At 47.5% G+C, this 21521-nt stretch overlaps 5 protein-coding genes across 5 annotated transcripts; 3 read left to right on the top strand and 2 right to left on the bottom strand.

Annotated features, from left to right (window-relative positions):
* Positions 1-351: 351 nt before the first annotated feature.
* Positions 352-1091, top strand: htz1 (histone H2AZ; the record flags this gene model as incomplete). The annotated part of the gene is made up of 3 exons (XM_056949288.1): positions 352-450; positions 709-778; positions 844-1091. 3 exons carry the CDS (start codon positions 352-354, stop codon positions 1089-1091), a joined length of 417 nt encoding a protein of 138 aa, XP_056795221.1.
* Positions 1092-2947: 1856 nt separating this feature from the next.
* On the bottom strand, positions 2948-4930 carry N7459_010119 (uncharacterized protein; the record flags this gene model as incomplete). Its single annotated transcript, XM_056949287.1, has 3 exons — positions 2948-3873; positions 3939-4482; positions 4595-4930. 3 exons carry the CDS (start codon positions 4928-4930, stop codon positions 2948-2950), a joined length of 1806 nt encoding a protein of 601 aa, XP_056795220.1.
* An 8705-nt stretch (positions 4931-13635) lies between these two features.
* Positions 13636-15074, top strand: N7459_010118 (DUF3431 domain-containing protein; the record flags this gene model as incomplete). Its single annotated transcript, XM_056949286.1, has 3 exons — positions 13636-14213; positions 14264-14815; positions 14876-15074. 3 exons carry the CDS (start codon positions 13636-13638, stop codon positions 15072-15074), a joined length of 1329 nt encoding a protein of 442 aa, XP_056795219.1.
* Positions 15075-15579: 505 nt separating this feature from the next.
* N7459_010117 (putative GPI anchored protein) lies at positions 15580-16405 on the bottom strand (the record flags this gene model as incomplete). The annotated part of the gene is made up of 2 exons (XM_056949285.1): positions 15580-15869; positions 15913-16405. 2 exons carry the CDS (start codon positions 16403-16405, stop codon positions 15580-15582), a joined length of 783 nt encoding a protein of 260 aa, XP_056795218.1.
* A 2395-nt stretch (positions 16406-18800) lies between these two features.
* Positions 18801-20623, top strand: N7459_010116 (uncharacterized protein; the record flags this gene model as incomplete). Its single annotated transcript, XM_056949284.1, has 3 exons — positions 18801-19310; positions 19366-19476; positions 19529-20623. 3 exons carry the CDS (start codon positions 18801-18803, stop codon positions 20621-20623), a joined length of 1716 nt encoding a protein of 571 aa, XP_056795217.1.
* Positions 20624-21521: the final 898 nt, after the last annotated feature.

The following is a 21521-nucleotide window of genomic DNA, read 5'->3' as shown; positions in this document are numbered from 1 at the left end:
ATGTCAATCTAATCCACCAGTGCACTGATTCCCCCTGGCTACAGATACACATATGCAGCTGATGGATTCACACCCTGCCATGAAACTCCCACATTGCTGCTCGCTATTCAGCGATGCAGCCCGCAGCCTGTGGTGGACAAGCCTGATGGTTCTTCCAAATCGGGACTAGCGCCGGACCGCGGTCGCAGTCTTTAGCGACGCCCGGGCTGTGACATTTCTGACTTCTCCATCCATCAACAACGCGCGTGCCTATCGCATTCTGACTCGCCTTTCCATCCTCTCTCGTGTCAACTTGCCTGCGATCCACCTTCCACGCGCTCGTCACGTCTTCGTGACTCATTCGCTTGAAAAATGCCTGGCGGAAAGGGAAAGTCCATCGGTGGAAAGGGTGGTTCCAAGGACTCTGCGGGGAAGGCCCAGAAGTCTCACAGCGCAAAGGCTGGTCTGCAGGTCAGTGGTGCACTTGCTGTGTGGGCCTGCGGTCGCATGCCGTCGACGGGAAGGATGTGCGATGAGGAGTTTGCTGTCGATGGGTCTCGATGGAGAGACGCGTCGACTCGACTCGACTTCCCCTCACTCGCCACTATGGCCCTCTCCGATTACCATAGTTATGGTCGCACATCCTTTCCATTGAACAGGCTTGCACCATCCCACTCTATGGGCTCCCATGCGACATGTCAACTAACATGTTACGTTTTCGATCTCTAGTTCCCCTGCGGTCGTGTCAAGCGTTTCCTGAAGAACAACACCCAGAACAAGATGCGTGTTGGCGCTAAGGGTATCTCTTTCCCCCTTGTCTTCCTTTCTGGTTTGATGTGTTGTGATGCTAACCACGACCATCAGCTGCGGTCTACGTGACGGCTGTCCTTGAGTACCTGACCGCCGAAGTACTGGAACTTGCTGGTAATGCCGCCAAGGACCTGAAGGTCAAGCGTATCACCCCTCGCCATCTGCAGCTTGCCATCCGCGGTGACGAAGAGCTGGACACCCTCATCCGCGCCACCATCGCCTTCGGTGGTGTCCTGCCCCGCATCAACCGCGCGCTGCTGCTGAAGGTCGAGCAGAAGAAGAAGGGCAAGCCTGAACTGTAAAGCTACTGTTGGTCGGAAAAAAGGACATTGCAATGACCGGCAACGTTGTGCCGGCGTTGACGGCTGGCCAGGAGGGAGGCGCAAATCCCCCCTGACCGGCAGCACCCGCTCTACTCCACGGTCTTTTTTTTTTCTTCGTTCTACACGGCGTGTGACTCTTGATGTATTGCCTGTCTATTCCCCGGTTCTTCTTTCTCTTCTGAGTTGTTTTATGTGTTTATTTCGAGTTCTCTGGGCGCTGTAATGGGAAAATGGGGGATATCCTGGTAGTGTGCGAAATTCTTACTTCTGATTAACGCGTATTCCAATGTTAGTGCCACCAGTAATCACTTGTCTCTTGGGCGCATGGCGCCGATTGACGATGAGCCTGACCTCGGGACTGATTCTGTGCTCGACCAGCACCACCCGCATTCCTCACGCTAAACACAATGCCCCAGGTCATCTTCGGCATGAAACTGGGCGTCTCGCATGCCCACGCGCCAGTCTGCTGTTATGACATATTTTAGACCCATTGCTTCGGCTGGGCTAAGCTGATTCCCAATTCCTGCGACACGATACTGCCCTCACCCGATCGAGCTAGATGACTACGCGCATGGGACACGGGGGATCGACAGGGACAGGTATGTCGCCGAAAAGGACCATAATAAACAGCAACGATCGCGGAATCGTGCGGTATCCCCGTACATTGTGCCGGCCTGACTACAGCTTAGTCCTGTTCATGTCTATATCCCAATTATACGGAGGTGTAGTGGCATCTATTCATTGAATGTCATGTTAAAACGATAAAAGGTACATTTTCAAAATCTGAGTACAACCGCAGAAGAAACCAGAAAGCCTTTGACTGCAACGAAAAAAAAAAAGTACCAACCTAACATGGAGGGTAAAGTTTTAACCCTCAATCGACACCGGACATAGTGGAACAAACCCCATGCATCAGAAGGACAACCTGGATTGTTATTTGTCTGTACTAACTCCGCGGCACGAACAAGGACTGTCAAGTATGATATAACCATGTCGGCGGGAGATGCAGCAAGACCAACCACTATTCACACCGAGAGCAGTCAAATCACGCACACGAGAAGGCAGAAGAGGAGAGGGGAAAAGAAAACAACTTAAGGCGTATTGAAAAAGAAAAGAGAGATAAAAAGATATAGACCACCGCCCCTGGGACCAAATGGAGTTGCGACTCGGAGATATTAGGGGATACGGGGGAGGCCAGAGAAAGAAAACGGAGGGCCAAAACATTAGATGCGCGAAGCATCATGTACAAACTAATAGGCAGGCCAAGGGATATGCAAATGCTGACATTGTCGTGTCTCCTGTCGGAGAGTCTTTTGGTCATTCTTCGTATGCGTCCCCTTCGTCACCAAGCGGCGGGGGTCGTGATCCGCTCCAGCATGCGAGGGGAGGAAGCACAAAACAGCCATGGAGAGAGATTTGCACGCAAACGGCGCCCGCGGAATTCTGAACGGGGGTGGGAAGAAAAATGGAATCGAGGCCAGAGTTTACTCGGAACAAGAAAAACGGTGGCCGCATCGGAACAGAAAAATAAACAACATATAGCGGTTCCAACTGGGTGGTTTGCTGGGCTGCCCCAAAATAAACGTCTAAACTTTGGCTAGATCAGCGAAAAGCACAATGGAGTTTCTGGTCTTTTTGTTTTGGTGTCATCTCGTCATCCCTCATCGAATTCGTAAGCCGGTAATTTCGCAGAACAGGGACTCGTGATACAGGTTCGTATTCGTCTCGCGGCAAATCAGTCGGATGTTGGCAAAAACAGGGTGGGGGATCGCCGTCGTCAAATTTGGGTTTTTGGTGTTTTTTTTTGTTTTGTTTTGCGCTTCACATGGGTTTCTCTACTCCACGATGATCTCGACGCCGGAGCTGGTGCGTAGCTCGTCACTGCCGCGCGCCTGGTGTCCGTTTTGACGGCGGAAGCCGGTGCCTTTCTCGGGGGTCGGGCCACGCGGCTGGCGGATCGGCATGCGCTCCTGTTGAGCGTTGTCAAGTCCCACTCCCATCCCGCGGTTACTGCCGATGGCGCCTGCGGCCGAGGGCTGGCTGTCCTGCTCCCAGGAGAACATACCGCGCAATCTCCGGGGGCTCGCGTTCGGGCCTCCGATGCCTGTGCCCAGGGACAGGCCACCAAGGCTGTTGACCAGCAGGTTATCATCTCGTTGCATACCGAGAGAGGAACCGGACGGTGCGGAGGTGAGGGTGGGGGTGTTCGAAGTGGGGATAGGAGCGCCCTCATACTGGAGACGCGTTCCGTTGGACTGCAGAGCAGCAGGGAAGCTGGCGGAGGAAGGCACGGGGGAAGGAGTGTACGAGCGCAGATCAGCAAAGGACTTGGCAGCTCGCAGATTCTGGGTGTTGGCAAAGTTGCCGGGCGAGTCAAGCACTCCGAGGAAGCTCGAGGTCTGGCCGCGCAGGGTGTTGAAGGCACCGGGGCCGCCTTCGTTGCGAGCCTCGCTGAAGTCGATAGTGGCGGCACGGTTGAGACCGCGACGAGAGCTGTCGGACTGCCCTGCGGGTGGGATGGATGACAAGGGCGGGCTCACATTGGTGCCAGTGGCAACCTTGAACACCTGGACTTGACGTTGTTCCCCACTGCCGCGGGAGGCATGGGCCAGGCCCATATTGTGAGCCAGAGTATGAACCGTGCGCCGCTGGGACGGAGTAAGGTTAGGAGGGAAGATCACAGAATCGCGAGCGGTATCCTCCTTGAACAGAAGCAGTTGGGAATAGTAAGAAAGAGTCTGGCTGTCGTTCAGGTCCACGTCTATATTGGTATTCTTGGTTAGCGAGCCTCTTCTCCCTGTCAGGGAAGGACAAATGACAACTCACCCAGTTTCTGGCCACGCTGGGACACGGGCGAGGGGGAGGTTGCTGGGATGTGCGAGGTCAGCGAAGACATGGAACTCTGGGTCTGCAGCTGAGAGGAAGCCATGGGCCGATGCTGCTCTTCTAGCTGACCGCGACGCTCTCGCTTCTCCCGTTCGATCCGCTCTCGCTCCTGCAGGGGCAGCATCTTCTTGTACTCCACCCGCAACTTGCGGCCTTGGAGTTCAAAATGATTCAGAACGTCGATCACGGTCGCCGTCTCCTCGGCGGAAGTAAAATTGGCGAAGGCCAGTCCACGGAACACGCCATTATCGAAGTGATAATTGAAGGCGTAGGGTAGGGGCAGGTTCAGCTCAGTCATCAGCTGCACCAACTGCTCTTTCTTCACGGCAAACGGGATGTTCTTAATGACGATCGCAGTTGGGATGAGTTCATCGTCGCCCTCCGAGGAAGCCGACGCTTCCGGCCGCATCGCGCTGCTCTGAATCGGGCCAGGACCCATGTTTGAAAAGGCATTGGGCATGCCGGGTTGCTGGTCTAACCATGTCTAGCGGGGATGCGTGCGTCAGTACCATGACGATTGTTCATTTGATGTGATGGAGGGGGAGACAGAGCCGGGAACGTGAGGGAAGAAGGGGAGCACCGGGGTCAACACATACCGTGGGCAGGCCGGTGCGTCCGCGGGCGGCCGGCTTCAGGCTGGCAGAGGCCGACCGGATGCCACCCAGCGTTTGAGCATTGGCGAAACCATTCGGGTTCCAAGTCTGCGAGCCGGAGACATCGTAGGCGTAGGAGTTGTTTTGCAGCGACGGGTTGAGCCGCTCCAGGCGGGCGGACTCGTAGCGGGCCATCTGGTCCTCGTACAGGTTGACAGGCATGGGACCGTACGCGTCAAATTGGCGCGAGGGCTGGCGATGTAATGGTTGTTGATGTCGCTGAGAGCCCGGAGAACGCGCGGAGGGATCGTGATACATGTCCGATTGTTGATAGCTCATGGTTGAGGAAGGAAGATTCCTTGGCGAGGACCCGAGGAATGTGGGCACGCAAAATCCACCACAACACGCTCAACGCACACACAGACAAGAGTCGAACGAGAGGCCGGCAGTGCACGAGGAGCTACTCGGACATGGAGGGAGCCACGAAGGGGCAAATGAGGAGAAAATCGGCGGAGGCACCGGTGAGAGGGTTGAAGGGTAGGGGGGGGGAACGCAGCAAAAGATCGTTCACGGATGCAAAGTCGTGCACGTTCGGGTCATCAAAAAAAGGGGGGGGGTAGAAGGGGGGGGGGAGGACAGAGGGAAAACGGATTGTGCTTTTTCTTTTCCCTTCTTCGGTCACGAAGCGACCCTTCACGGTGTGATTCGAGGCACCGAGCGAAGAGTAGGCAGGTGAGCGGGGAGGGGAGGAAGAGGAAAAGGTTTGAAAATGGGATTGGATTGGGATTGGGACACGCAAGGCCCGGTGGGACTCGGCCGCCAAGAACGGGGGAGTAAGGGAGAGTTGGATAACGATCACTTCACAACTGGAGGGAAATGCAATCGAGTCGTTCGGATTCTGCCTTATATAGGAGTCGTTGAGAACTAATGCCGAAAAGAGTCTGCGATGCCAATCCACCCTTCCCCTGGATGCTATCTATTGTCCGGGGCGGGTCTGGTTGAGAAGATTAAATACTCCTACTCCTAATGCTACGGCTCCTACTATTACTACTGCTACTATCGTATGTTCTAATAGATCCGAGTCTACCAGAAAACACTCCTGATGATGTGTTGACAAACCCTCATCCCAACCCCCCGTCTTCCCGTCTGCACTTCACCCATCATGCATCCTCCGTCTTCCGGCCCGCGCCTTTCATCTTCCGTCTCCCCTGATTTTCCCTTCCCTTCCAGATCGCGACCCCCCCCCCCCCGCCTGAGTTGGAGTCGGCGGCGTTCCGTCTGCCGAATCAGCATGTCAATAGGCTCCATCCAAGCTCCAGCGGTCGCTCGGCTTCCCTGTCCGTCATCCTCGTCGCGCGTGTCCCGTTCGGGTTATCTCCCGCCGCAGTCCTGATGGAGGTATGTGTATATATAGTGACGAAGTGGTCGATCTCGCGTCTGGGCGACTCTCCTCCTAGGTGCTGCCTTGGCCGCCTTGTGCTTTCAGAGGCGCATGACGCCCCAATACGAATACTTGGTGAGTTCTCAGTCTGACTTAACTTGCATCCTTCGGAAGTTGGGTCTCATCCCCCCCTTTATGATTGCTCTGTAGTGCATCTTCGGACATGGCATCGCGATCGCTCTCCCTCTCGTGGGGAACACGCACGAGCAGTCTCGAAAAAGTGACATCTGACCAGTCTCGGGTCGCGCACTGCCTCGTGCACATCCCGCCGCTATACCTGATACCACTTCATCACCCCCTGCAACATCGTACCGGGAGACAATTGGCACTTTCCACGGATTCTGGTTTGGTTCTGATTCAGCGATGAACCTCCCTAGATTATTTTGCTCTCGTGATTCACCTTCAAATTCATAATCGTCTCTCTGGAGCCCTTCCCCATCCTGCCTAGCGTCTGTCTCAAAGGATCGTCTGCTTCCGGTCTCGATCTGGAAGCCTGAATGTGGATGAGTCGCCACCCAACCTGGCTTCAAGGCCGCAGATTCCTTTTACCCCTTAGTCGTATACTGACGGATGTATAGGACCCAAGTACGTACATATTCTCGAGTCTATGACAATATGTACCACCGACGAGAACTTTCTCCTGTCAATAGTCTGGTCCGACGGGACGGCCCAGCGATTCCCCATCGGCATCTCGTGTTCTCCCCTGATTGACGGCACATGGAGCTATGCCAGCGCCAGTCCCACTCCAAGAAATTGGACCTCTCGGTTCTCCACGACCCGCGCATCCCCCGTTTCTAGCGGCGCCGCGGAAGCTGTTGGGAAGCTTCCTACTAGTTATCCACACCAGCTAGAGCCTGCTAGAGGCCGGCTGAAAACCTGTGGTGGGAACGTCAGATCCCGATGGTTTGCAGTCGGTGGATCCCCCAACAGCTTCCGGCTCCCCGAGCGGTCGTCAAGAAGCGAGAGGGGGGCCTTTTCTCTTTTCCTTTTTCTTTTCTTTTTTCTTTCTGAGACTGTCTCCCTTTTTGGGGTCTGGCCTACACTTTGTGATCAGGTACGTACAATGTACTACTACATAAGGCCAAGACGGGAGGAAGAAGCTTCCAGACTTCCTAGTCTGGTTTCTGGGGGGTCTTTCCCCTGACCATGCTTGGTCGAGGACAAGTATCAGATTCATGCACTTACTCTAGCCGAGAAGTATTGACCTTCATACATATATTATACCCTCTGAGTTCGAAGGTTCGGTCCTGTTGCTGATCTGCCTATCAGTACTAGCGCTGTATATAGGTACCTGCCTTCCAAGCAAAGGTCGCCCCCCCCCCCCCCCTTTTCTTTTCAGAGGGTGTCGATCCCTCGACTATACTACATGTAGAGTTGCTCCTAGCCGGGAACTCACGATGTGGGTTTCCTCCAAGCAGGCTATCCGAATATTTGGATTCCTATATGTGTGTGGAGGATCCCGGGACAAAATACAATAATAATAGCCTCATGGCCGAGTGGGTAGGGCCGCATATAGGCATGTCAGGAGTCACACCGCACAAGTCCCGAGGTCGCCAAAACCGTTTCTCATCCTGCAGCTTATCCTCCCCTGACACGCGTGCTCGTCCTCTAAATAAAGAATACATCTGCCAAAGGCTCTATTAGTAAAGACTGTTACAGCAAGAATTCCTTAGGAAGCATACTAGATTGGGACGTACTGGAATAGACTATCAAAGGGAGATAGGACAAATTCCAGTTTAAAGCCGGTCGTTTCGTATAACCTAGTTATCGCGACTTTATATCCATGGATTGTCATTCAAGCACGGAGCCAAGCGCAAACGTGTTTTGAACCTTCGAGGGTGCCAAGTCGGTGCGGATACGAGCACGTCCTAACGAATAGGTTGTTCACTGGTAGCACCGACGATAGGTTCTTTTTGTGGGAATTAGTGGGATGTTGCTCCATCTTCCTATAGAGTGGAGGCTGAGGCCATATATATAGTACTATCAATCTCGGTTGAAAGGCCTACAATAGGAAGTGTAAGCGATAAACCAATATGCAAAGTGGATGGGGAACATCAGCATTGGGATTCCCCTTTTGAATGATTCTAGGGCTCCTGTGCTTTAGCTTAGGGATACCTCAGCAAGAAGCCCGGAGCGCTGTATAGACAGTAGATACTTTTTTCTTCATCTTTAGGACTTTTCCTATCAAATGCCCTTTTACCAGTAGAGCAATCGTCGGACACGTATGTCAGAGATTCTGCCTGGAGTGATGCTTGGTCTCCGCATATACATACATATTTCATCGTTTGATCCTCAGGTCTGACCAGAACAAATGATTACACCAACAAGAGGGGTGCATAGACCATGATGCTCCCTGAGCAGAGTCGGCGAGCTGATTAAGTACTAATAATAACTTTGGAACCTTGGAAGCAGTAGTGAACGATCAGGAATCAGTTATTTGGGGCACCTCAGAGTGGGTTCAGGGGGCACCTGACCCACTCCCTAACCCGATTAGGCTTAGACTGAAATAAGCAAGGTACACCCTCTAAAAATACAGCTTGTTCCACTATTTACCATCCTTCCTCTCTACACCTCTCTCCATCATCCTCTCTTTATCTCTCAGACATCTCCAGACTGCTGATTTCATCAGTTTTTATTGATTTTCATCCTCCAGACCTCTTATAGACATCTTCACCACCTCTTTTTATATTATCATATCTCCTTCTATAAAGCCTAGCTTCTTGAAGGCCTATACTGCTTATAACTGGTATCTAAGGGAGGCCCCTAAAAAGCAGATTACCCTACCGCCCTTTAAGTTAGTCAGTTTTCTCTTATTTTAATAACTCAGAGATATCTACTAATCATCTATAAGATATCTAGGACTCAAAAGGTAAAGCCATCATCTTTATAGACAAAATTTTCTATCAGGTCCCAGACTACACTAAGGGTATTATAAGTCATCTATAAGTTATCTACAGAAGATCTACTAATCATCTACTAAGAACTACTCAGTAAAACTCCTACCCTCTATTCCCATATCGAAAAGAGTTATAAAATAGCTGTTTAGAAAAATTAGGCTAGGACCCTTAAGCCAAAGAAAAAACAGACTGCTATTAACTTTTTTAAAGGCCTCTTTTCAACTACCCCTACTACTCCAGTTATCTCTAAACTAGCTATACCTATACATTATAGTAAAGTAAGTAGACCTCTTTCAGCTGTCTAGGAGGTGTCTAATAAATATCTAGATCAATAAAACTAGCGTTAAGCGTCAGTTAAGATTAATAATCATAGATATCCCCTATAAGAGCTATTAGGAGGCCAAGATCAGTAAGTAAATAACTATTAAACATCTAGTAGATATCTACTGATTATCTATTAGCTTGCCTCTCTAACCCTTCTATCTATGAGTGGCTTGCCTGCTTTAAATTCAACCCTCCCTCTCCTTCTTTATCTAAAAACCCTCCTTCTGGTCCTACCGGCCCCTAGGGCCCTTTTTCTGATCCTTCCGCCCCCCTGGATCCTAAAGATGAGGCTTAAATGCCTTTTTTCTTATATTTTTCTTATGATTTTTATGATCTTTATGATCTTTATAATCTCTATAATAACTTTAATAAAAAAAAACTAAAAAATCAAAAAAAAATCAAAAAAAAATCAAAAAAAATTAAAAAATTAAGAAAACTCTTAAAAAAAGCTGCTCTTTCTGAACTTTTTGGAATATTTATAGTGGACTGATATATTTTAAAAGTGAATTAGGAAGTCTAAATTAAGAAATTAGTGCAATAAATAAAAATATTAGTAGAAAGTAAATAGTAGATATCTACTAGATATCTACTAGATATCTAATAGATATTTAGAAGATAATAAAATAAGAGTAAAATGAAGATTAAGTGATATATATATATATTGAAAGTAGGAGAGAAAAAGTAGAGTAGATTTCTACTGATTTAGGCTATCTAAGTATTTCTGGGCTTCTAAGATCTTTATATCTAGTTCTAAAGCCTCTAGTTATATCTATTTCTCCCTAATTTCCTTCTGCTTTTCGTCTTCTATAGAAAGGGATAGAGGAGAAGACCTAGAAGAGTTAGTAGATATCTACTAGGTATCTACTAAATATCTGCTAGATATCTTACTTTTATCTTTAAACTAATAATCTTTATGTTGATATTAAATGGGAACAGAAGCTTATAGGGATTAGAAGCCCTATATTTAAAGCTTAAATCTCTTTAGATGACTCTATTAGGGTTAACTATACCTTTACTGCTAATTTAGCTCTTTTTTAGTGTTAGATACTATCTTAGTAAGAGATACTCCAGTTTTTAGGTTAAAGATTATATTCCAGAAATAGCTAGTATTGCTATATATCCTGCTAGTTAAGGGAGAGAGAGCTAGATAGGTTAGATATCTACTAGACGTCTTAAAGATATCTACTATACCTTTAAATAGCTGTAAGTAGCATTAACTGTCTCCTATAGATATTCAATTTATAATATATCTATTCCACAGTATTTATATTCTTCTAAAGATAGTCAAAGATAGCTAGTGAGGCCTTAGAACATACCTTATTAAGGCTATATATAACCCAGTGCTATAGTTTATATCTAGCCCAGTTCTATAACTAGACTAGCTTAGTTTCTAGAGGAGTAAGATATCTAGAGGTCTTCTAGTAGATATCTAGGAGATAACTAGACTTACAGATAATATCATCTAATAAAGCCTTATAGCCCTCACAACTATCAGTATAGAGTATACTCTCTATATACTCTTAAATACTAGGTACCCTACTATAGCTAAGTCTAAATATATCTTTAACACCCCTTTTAAAGTGTATATAGCAAAAGACTATAAGCTACTCAATCAGGAGAGTTTTAAGACGATAGAGAGGATCAATATCAATCAGAAAGTTAGAGAGACCTAGAGAGGTTTAATAGATAACTAATAGATATCTAAAGGATATCTAACTGCTATACTGCTTACTATCTATATCTAGTATCACTGCCTATATACTAGATCTAGATACACTTAATCTATAGATTAGTCAGAAGAGTAGAGGTTACTAAATAAGTTACTTAACTAGGCTAGCTACCCTCTTAAATAAAAAATAGTAGCCTCATTAGGTATCTAATATCATAAAGATACAATATAGAGTAATAACTAGATAAAAGAGATATCTATAAGATATCTACAGATTATCTAAAAGATATCTAGTACTTACCTCAACTTTAATTCTAAATCCACTTTACAAACACAACCTCCTTAATCTCAGCATCCTTCACTCACTTATATAATATATCAACCTCAAAAGAGTCAGTCTCAACAAATAGCTTAGCCTAGCTAAGTAAAAGGTATATAACTATCAAACCCTTATTAAGAAAAACTTCCTAGATATAGTTCTAAAAGAAGATTATTAGTATTAAGTATCTAAAAGATATCTAGTAAATATCTACTAGATATCTAATATTTACCTTGATCTTGCTACCTTTTTATATCTCAAAAATCACACTATTAATACCTTAACCTAAAGGGTATAAGATCAAACGCTCCTTTTAAATTAAGGTATCAACCAGATCAAAGTTAACAAAGCTTAGATAGATATCTATCAAAGTCTCACAGTAGAATTAGGCGCAGAAATTATATAGATCAGGACTTTAAAGAAATTTAGCTAATTATAGAATTAGTAGATATCTTATAGATATCTTATAGATATCTTAAGGGTATCTAACAGACTTACTTTTTATTATCCCTAGGTATTAACTATTATAGATTAGTTTTTTTAGACCTTCCACTACCTTTTATAGTGCTTTCGCTAGTAAAAAGGGTAGATATATATAAGTACCAGTCAATATAAAAATAAAATATAGGTAGCTCTGAAGATTAGCTAGGATTAGCTAGTAAAATTTAACCTTATATAAGATAGTCTCTATCTAGCCAGTCCCTTAGATATAGCTATATACTAAAAGATAATTAGTAGATATCTATAAGACACCTAGCAGATATCTAAGAGATATCTAAAAACTTCACTTATAATATCTTACTACTATATACCTAATTAGCTAAATAACACCACATTACTTAATTTCTCTTAGAACGCAGTTTTAATATAGTCGTTTAAGAAAGTCTATATTAATACTCCTATCCTTAGGTAGAAATTTCAAATATATATAGTTCTTATAGTTAACTTATATATATTAACAACTAAGATACTGATCTTCCTTAAAAAGAGGCATCAAACTACTAGCTTACAGTACCTATAGACGACATATAGGAGTCAAATCTAAATAAGTTCTACCTTACAGAAATAGGGTCTAAGCTGCATTAAAGTAACTAGATAAATATTAGATATCTAATAGTTATCTAAAAGGCGTCTAAATACCTATAAGTAGCCCTTCTTACTGTATTATTCTCCAAATAAGGGAGTTAATCCCTAATCTAGCAAATCTAAGATTAGAGATACTTATTATAAACACAATATTATATTGCCTTTAGCTACAGAGTAGTATACTAGTATAGCTTTACACCAAAACAGGAATATATATAATAAAAATAGGCCCCTAGTCCTAGGAAGGATAGGCCTTAGCTTAGGCGCCTTTAGTAAGACTTTTTCTACATATACTGCACCTAATAGATAATTAGTAGACATCTTATAGACGTCTAGGATATAATTAACCTATATCATAAATTGCCCATTCCACCAAAAGCTCTGATTTATCTCCAACCTACACAATATATATATACCCCTATAGATAGATTCTAGGATACTCTAGGAGGACCTCTATAAAGCTAACCTCTTATGCAATTAATAGACGGAATCTAGTATATATAATATAGGTTAGAAGGGTTAGGGGACACTAGTTATCCAGTAAATATTTAGTAGATATCTAACAGATATCTAGAAGAGACTCTTACCTCTTCTTCCGACTGAGCTCTCTGCTACTCAAAAGACTCCTCATACTGCATACTCTCTTCAAGGGAGAAACCATGGGCCATACTGGAAGGGTTGAATCAAGCTGCGTAGGTGAAGAGAGAGGAAAGAAGAAGAATTTGACTAAATCTGTTATTTGTGTGAAACGTAATTTGCGCCTATCCTAGATGGGAGTAGTATGAAATTTTCCCGAGTGCACCTCTTAACTCCGTTCCTAAATAGGCTAGTCAGGTGCCCCCTGACCCCACCCCGAGGTGCCCCAAGTGCACTTACACTCGTGAACGATATACTCGTGGGCATCGCGCCACGAGTGGAGATTCTATAGACCTCGCCGGGATGGACTGCCAATGACAGGCGGAGCAGGGCGATTCAGGTGGAACATGAGACCACAGCCGCGAAGCGACACGAATCGCTGACGGCTTTACGCTCCACTGCTGCTCATTCAGAGTAAAAAGTGCGAGCATTTCGCGAATGAAAACGAGAATGGGCGGGCGTATACGGGCTCAGGGCCATGTATTTAAAATCATCGCCCCGAAGTCTCGACTCTGCTGGAACGAGGGCAGCCATGCGTGGTCAAGTGGGGCGCCATACGCGCAACAGTAACGAGTTCGGTGCCCGAGGTTGACGCTTATTTCAAGTAGCCGCGCCGTCCTTCCTGAGTGCGTGCGATCCCGAGTTACCCCATTGCCGTCCGCCATTCGGACCATGCGGATTTCCTCTCGCATCTCGATCACCATGGTGCTGGTCGTCACGGTCCTGCTGGTCAGGCGCCATCTGAACTCGATCAGTTCACCCCCCCAATTGTCCGGCCGCGCCACTTACCTCCCCGAATTCGTACTGAGCGATGCCGGCGCCCATATCGAGCTGGTCTCCGAGGAGCGCGGCTCTCACCAGGTTGCGATTTCAACCTCGTCGACCATAACCACGCCTCGTGCCGCCCCGTCCGCGTCGAAATCGAAACCGAAATCAGGGTTACATTCGGAGCCCACTAAAGCACCAGTGACGCCGACTCAATTCGCGCCCGAAGTGATCCCGGTCCAGGTCCCCGGGGAAGACGATGACTTTGATCCCTTACAGCAAGATTGGGATCTAGAAAGGCCCCAAGACGGCTATAGTCTGGGTTGGAAGCACCGGAATTCGAAGCCCAAGCCTAAGCCGCCGAAGCCCACGGTGACCCCGAAGACGGATCGCACCATTGTGCTGGGGAGGATGTCGTGGGAGGACACGGCGTGGCTGGAGGAGGAATTACCAGAGTCAGTTCGACGGACACCCCATGCCGACCGGTCTGCTCTCTCGATTTCGCGGTCCGCGTTGCTAATCGATGCACTCGTAGATGGCAGCATGCAGTCTATGCGATCGACGAGCCCAATTCCGAGTATAGCGTTCAAGCGAACAAGGGCAAAGAAAGCAACGTCTACCTTCAGTATATCATGGACCACTACCACAAGCTCCCCGAATACATGGTCTTTTTACACGCCGATCGCTTCAGCTGGCACACTGAATTCGAAGAGCAAGATAATGCGCTGACCGTCCAGCACCTGCAGCTGGACTTCCTCAACCGGACTGGATACGTCAACTTGCGCTGCGACTGGGAGCCTGGCTGTCCCGACGAAGTCCACCCCTTCCGACAGATGGCCGAGCGTACTACGGAAATCGCCTTCGCCGGCGCCTGGATGGGCATCTTCAACAACACGGATATCCCGGACACCATTGCCGCGCCTTGCTGCGCGCAGTTCGCCGTGACCAGGAAACAAGTGCTGGCGCGCCCGCTGAGTGATTACCAGGCCTATCACAGCTGGCTCATGGCGACGGAGCTAGACGACGAGACGAGTGGACGTGTGTTTGAGTATCTGTGGCATATCATCTTCGGGCAGGATCCTGTCTTGTAAGTCGCATTCTCTGGCGCTTGTGCTCTCCCCACTAACCAAGGTGCCTCGCTGTGCAGCTGTCCAACAAAGGAACAATGCTATCTCGACGTATACGGAATGGAATACGTCGAGCCAGTAATCGAGTGGGATGACGACATTGTGGCCTTCTGGGACCCGAATCAGGATCCCCCCGAGGACTTATCTGGCAACGATGCATATTGGGAACTTGGTGATGACGATTCTTCGAAGAAGCCGGGGAACAGTTCCTCTTCATGACAGTTGGCGAATGAAGGTTCCCCTGCGATGGTCGGCTATGGCGACTCTGTATAGCTCCTTGGACGCGGCATGTCTTCATTGCGATATGAGCATCTCGACGAATAGATACCCTCATGTTTTCTGCATTTGATTCTAGTCTCCAACTGTGTTTTATGATTCTGTGTAACATAGCTTGACACCATATCCCAACTGTTTAACTATTCAATGCGTTTTTCTGGAATTCGTAATGATATTTCCCAACCCAACGTTGGCAATCTCAATGAGCTTCCCAGGGGAGGGCTACATTCTATTGTGAGGAAGCCGAGTACTTGAAACCATCTATAGCGCATACAGCCCTCGAGTTCAGACTATTGACAATTGCCATGTTGAAAAGCAGGTCCAGAAGGCAACACTTTGTAATATCCAAAATGGTTTCATATACCAGATACTGATTGTCAAGCATCCTCCGCTCACGTATCGCCCTCACATTCCCGTCAACGTAGCCCCATCATCATGAAACAAGCCTTCACAGCCAAGCTAGAGGCATTAGGCCTACAAGAGCAGCCAGGGAGACAGTCCCGGGGGCCGCAAATCCTGCTGCAGCGTCGGTAGTCGGGGTCGACGAAGCGGCGCCCGTCGATCCCGAAGTAGTCAGGCCTTGAACACTGCTGACCGTCGAGCCCTTACTGTCCGGGGTAGTGGTCGCAGCTGCAGAATCTGTGCTAGTGGCTGAGACGCTCAGGGTTGTGGCGGCAGCAGCGTTGTAAGTCGTGGTACTAAAGGAGCAGGAATGGACGATGTCAAGGGCCTCTGAATCTGGGTCAGTATCATTACCATATGTCTTGCTCTGAGTACATACCATTGTCGTCATCGTCATCGTCATCGTCATCGTCATCGTCATCCTTGTCGTTGTCATTGTCGTTGTCCTTGTCGTTGTCCTTGTCGTTGTCCTTGTCGTTGTCCTTGTCGTTGTCCTTGTCGTTGTCCTTGTCGTTGTCCTTGTCGTTGTCCTTGTCGTTGTCCTTGTCGTTGTCCTTGTCGTTGTCCTTGTCGTTGTCCTTGTCGTTGTCCTTGTCGTTGTCCTTGTCATGGTCGTGATCGCCGTTGCCGTACTGGGAGATACAGGCAGCGCAGAGGGGGATTTGGGTCTTCGCCGGTCCCCAGTTGCAAATACATTTCAGTTCAGCACTGTCATTGTCGTGACGTGCATCACATTCAGAGGATATTCCCACCACGGGCCCGCAGGCTGCCCAGCAGCGGCTTGGAACGTCGTCGTGCTCGAGTTTGGCGGCAAGAGTCACACTTCCTGCGAGCATGAGACCGCTAAGAGCGAGGAGTTGCTGAGCGTGCATGATGCTTGGATTTGACGGTTGGTGATAGTAGATTGGCTTCTGATAACGGGGACTGCGCAAGAATAGCTTTTGTTGCTGAGACTGTGAAATGGACTGGAGACTGGAGATCGGTGGCATCTTTATATGCTGGTGTCACCCTTTGGACGGTGGACGAGATCTGCTGCGATGTTTCTATTAATGGCTTCACCGTTGCACCCTGCAGATCCTTGCAGCGCGCCCAGAAGCTGGTTCCCTATTTTAGATGGGAGTGTTCCTATTCTAAGGTCAGGATGGGCATCTGAGTTGCTGAGCCCCCTAGATATATGCAGAACTTGGCTTGTAATGATAGAAGCGAAGTCTGCAGAGAGCCATATCATTCCGCCGGAGTAGAAACCGACCAATGTTGACATAGAAAATAACGCTGCCTAGTCGAGAATAGAATCTGCCAAGAGATGCATATTCACTGATCGATGCGGGACTGGAGTATATGCCATTGACTTTTCTGCAGCGATCCCTTACGGCGATCAGTCAGTGGCTATGCCATGTCGTGAGTTTCCAACTTTAGTGCTACTGTAGACCCTTGCACTAGCGCCCAATGTGATGGAGGATGCGCAGGATCGAATCACAGAGACTATCTGCCTGCCAAGAATGATGCTCCAGAAGATGCGCCCTCTAAGCCACATTGTGGGGCCGCGCTTGGCTGTGATGCTGTTCTATAATTTTGTAATTCCAACTGTTGAGTCCTCCACCTCAGATATGCAACCCGCAGGAGGGAAATGAAGGCATAGATGTTTTTCGAAGGTATTATCTCGGTATCATTTCTCGCTTCCCTTTTTCCATCGCAGGACACGGATCCCAATACAGTTGGTCGGCATCCGACCTTGCTTCGCCGTGGCCGAGATATATAAATAGACAAGTTGAAAACAGGCTTCAATATTCCATAGAGAGACCTCTCATTTGAGTATTTACATCGCGACCGGAGGGGCATGCAGCCGAAGGCGGGGATTGGCCTAGGGCTGGAGCTCACCACCAATCATTGTCATTCTAAAGAAGATATGACTCTTATGACGAAAGCTGTTGACCAAAAGAAAAAAAAAAAGAAAAGAAAAGAAAATCCGAGAAGGGAAATATGGAACGATATAGGCTGTGTTCGCCAGGTCGAGGTGCCTGGTTCCTTTAGGCCAGCAGCAGTGAAGTGCCACAGTACAATATTTCATACCGCGTCCCATAAAGCCCTCTAACCACATTCACCTGTTTTTGTTTTGTCCTTATCAACTCTTCGTTGCCTACCAAACCTACAAAAAATCCCCTAACCTGGTTGCATTCAAGGGAGAAGTCAAATACCGCGAGTCCGGATCGGAATTCTGATACCAGGGGGCTAACGGCGCCTTCCCCCCAGCCCCAGCCGTAGGGGGGATGCGCCGTAGGATGTAGCTATGCGAAGCGCTTAATCCGCGGTTTTAAATGATTAAGTGATTTAAATTTGCGTAAAGATACTGGATAATGCTGGCTAGTGCTGCTCGCCAGCAATATTCTATGCGTTTATCTTAGTTCTGTAAAGGGTAAGGTGCGTATACGCGTAGCTATAATGGAAAGGGTAAGGTAGGTGGGTCGCTGTAGGGGCTAGCAGGCCAATTAAACTCGTCGGAAGGGGCTGACCGCTGAGCTGTTAAGCCAATAAGAGGTCAGCTCCTGTATCTGACTAATCAAGGGCCGGAGACTTCCAATTCTATGCTACGCTTCGCTCCGCAATGAGTAACATGAGTAACGGGGATCTCATACACCCCTTTCAGGAACACTTACTGTTCGTATGTGGGTATCACATGACCCACACACTTAAGCTTCCTCTCATGTAGACAGATAGTCTCTCCATCATCATCAATCGTACATGCTGATCAACTCCTACTTCAATCATACCTCACTCACACTTACCAAGACATTGAATGCTACCTCTGATTGAGAAAAATGGCCACATCGGTGCCTGTCATCATGCAGAGCCCCTATTATGACAACAGATGTCATAATCCCTACCATTTCTTTGGGGACCTTTGGCTTCCATCTCCACAGGAGCACCTCAGTCATGATGAGTTAGCTCGGCTTATGGAGTTGGAGCCTCTCATACGTGACCTGGAAGATCGAGATCAAGGTAACTAACTCCTGCATCCACAATACCTATTCTGTAGGGCTAACTCCATCCCCCTCCCTAGCTGTCAGATACGATTTACCCAAAGCGTTTTCGGATTTTACCACGCAAGAAACAGAGATATGGAGGGACATTGGGGTAGAAAGACCGGCAAATCTACTCCTGCATCCAAGTGGTGCTATTGGTGCCCTTGTTGCCTGTCATCTCCACAACCCCACTTTCTACGTGAAAGATCCGTACTGTCAAGAGACAGAGAACATTTCGAATCCTACAATGCAGCAGATAAATCAAGTTGGATTCTCATCGGACAACTGTTTCATCTTTGACCACATCTGCCGACGTGATAGAACAGAGGACGTGCTGCTATTTTACAACGAGAAGATATACGGAATCCACGAGGATTTTATGCTCTCGCTGAGGAGAAATATGGGAGCTAAAATTGAGATATGTTGGGGACGCCACGTGCGCGAAAGGATGAAGAAGCTCGTTAACCTTGTTCCCTTGAGACTTTGGGGCCAGCTCCAAGACGTGGAACTCCACCTAGAACTGGAGCGCCAGAAGCTAAAGAGATTCGTTATATTTGTGGCACACCCGCAGTTTTTCTTTTATCATGGGTCCTTTACGGAGAGTGGCATCCGTTTCAGAGGCACATCAGCAAAAAAACAAGACCTACTGCTAGCTATTGCTGCTAGACTGGGCAGCATTGCAATTGTGGATAACTTCTATGAGACCATACATCGTCCTGCACTTTATGGACAATTCGCCAACGAGCATAGGGAGGTAGTCAGTCGGCTAGAAGCTGACGCCAATTGCCAGCTAAAAAACTGCATTCCCGGAGAAATACCATGAGTTCGAGCTGGCGACGACTGTGCCAAAAAAGACGGCTTATGATGGGACCATAACTCAACTTTCCCTTTCGCAACTGATAAGGGGTGACACAGAAAAAGAGGTATGTGCCTGGCTGACAATATATGGAAATTCCGGTACTAATTTCCATGCAGGAACTACGGCGATCTCATCTAATCCGACATATGATTTTGTCTCTTCTGGAAGCTGCTGGGCAGGTGCTTATAGGCAGCACTATGATACGCAATATTCCTCAGCTTCAACTTCTGTCAGAACTTCCATCTGACTGGGATAATATTTTGGAGTGGCATGAAATTCCTTATCCACTAGTCAGATGGATTCAACAGCAAGGTGGGCTTCAAATTGATCAGAAGCCGATTTCATCCAAACACGAGCTTTTGACAGCCTTCTACCTTTTGTCGCCGAGCAACTATAGCCCGTGCAAGGAGACTCTGATGAATATTGTGATCAAGGTGGCAACCTGGTACATCTCCAGACTACAGAAACAAAGACATGAGAGTGTCAGGGATCTGATTATTCCTGGTGTGAGTCCTTACGATATCGTGCGCAGAAGATGTTCGAGATGTTTTGAAAGAGCTCTTGATGACATATTTGCCTCCTACGCAAAGGAAGATCCAAAGAAGTACGTCATCTGGTATCGCCTACACGGATGTGGTCGTCCGACCTGTCGTTCGAACATTGGTGGGACCTATTTCGCAAACCTCCTCCCATTGGATCCGAATCAAGGCTACAAGATTGCGACGAGGCGTAGCCTCCAATGTGCCCGATCTGCAGACTGGGAAGAGTATTTGCTTCGTCTAACGGAGGAAGAACGAGGTCCCACACAAAAAGAGGTACAGACCCGCTGTGGAAACTGTGGTGTTGAGGGATTTCTCGACAAGAAGCCCAGGTGGACTGCTGAGATGCCGCCAAGATATGTCATCCCAATTCGGGGATGCAAAGCTTGCAAGAAGCGATTTTGCTCCTTTGTTCCAGCTAACCCCATGATTGGTACCATATCAAAGGCTTCGCTGAGCAAGAAGTGGGCAGACATGAAGAAAGGGGGTATTGACCCCACTGATTACCCTCGAAGACCAGGTATATTATGGTCGCACAAATCATACTTGACAAAACGAAAGGAACTTGAAAGGGAGAGAGACATAGTTCTGGGTGTTGAAGAAGACCCCGAGTGGCTCAGTCAAAGGCCAAAGAAGAGAAACTTCAACCCAAAGAGTAGGCTGGGGTCTTAGGTCTATAGGGTGTGATGGTTGACATAGCATGACTAGGGTACCCTAATGACCATCCCTGTACATAGAGAAGGGGGATTCAAAAATTAAATAAACATTCTTTATAAAAAAAAATGGGCTCTATAGAGAGAGAGAGCTCATATCATGTTAGCGACCAAATCATCATTCATTGGCCGGTTGGAGTAGTTGGTTATCTCGCATCGTTAACACCGATGAGGCCGCCGGATCGAGCCCGGCACTGGTCATTTCTTTTTTTTTTGTTCTATCTTTTTGATGTTTATACTATGGCTCTGTGGTGGGAATGGAGTGCGTGGAACCAAGTTGATAATCTGCCAAAGAGAGCGAGAGTGAGAGAGAGAGCGCAAGCTATCTACATGACTAGGGCGACGGTCTACCTACGTACGGAGTACCATCCTCTGGCATCCGCCATCATACCCCCTCAGACCAAGCACCAGCAAGCTTCCTAACGTGCCTTGCCTCGCCCTCCTACCCCCCTAAACGTCAAGAATATACCAGCCTATCTATAGCCAACTACTACCCCAATAATCTATCCGATCCTACTCAGTAGCCCCGTTGCTGTTTAAACCAGTCGCATATCTTCGCAGTCGCTTGGACCCTTCTTTAGGAAAGAGCAGGTCGAGTTCAAAAGGTTTATTGGTAGTTGTAGAATATTTATCACCAAAGTAGGAACTAATGACCTAGTATTATTGGGTTAAAAAATGTGCCGCTCGCATTTTACGAGACTGACGAATCAGTGTGCTCTTAAAAGCGACCGTCGAAGCTATTTCGACGGTTTGTGTGTAGTGTATGTTGTGTGTCGAATTTCGACCATTTTGTGTATGCGTAGTGTTCCTCTGCATATTATTCTCGGATATGTGTTCTCCGAGGACAGTGAGTTCCC

The sequence above is a fragment of the Penicillium hispanicum genome (assembly GCF_028827665.1).
Source record: "Penicillium hispanicum strain IBT 35686 chromosome Unknown utg000009l_segment0_segment0, whole genome shotgun sequence".
In the NCBI taxonomy this organism is placed as follows: Eukaryota; Fungi; Ascomycota; class Eurotiomycetes; order Eurotiales; family Aspergillaceae; genus Penicillium; species Penicillium hispanicum.
Note: the sequence above shows the minus strand (reverse complement) of the source record. Positions and strands in the feature narration are given on the sequence as shown.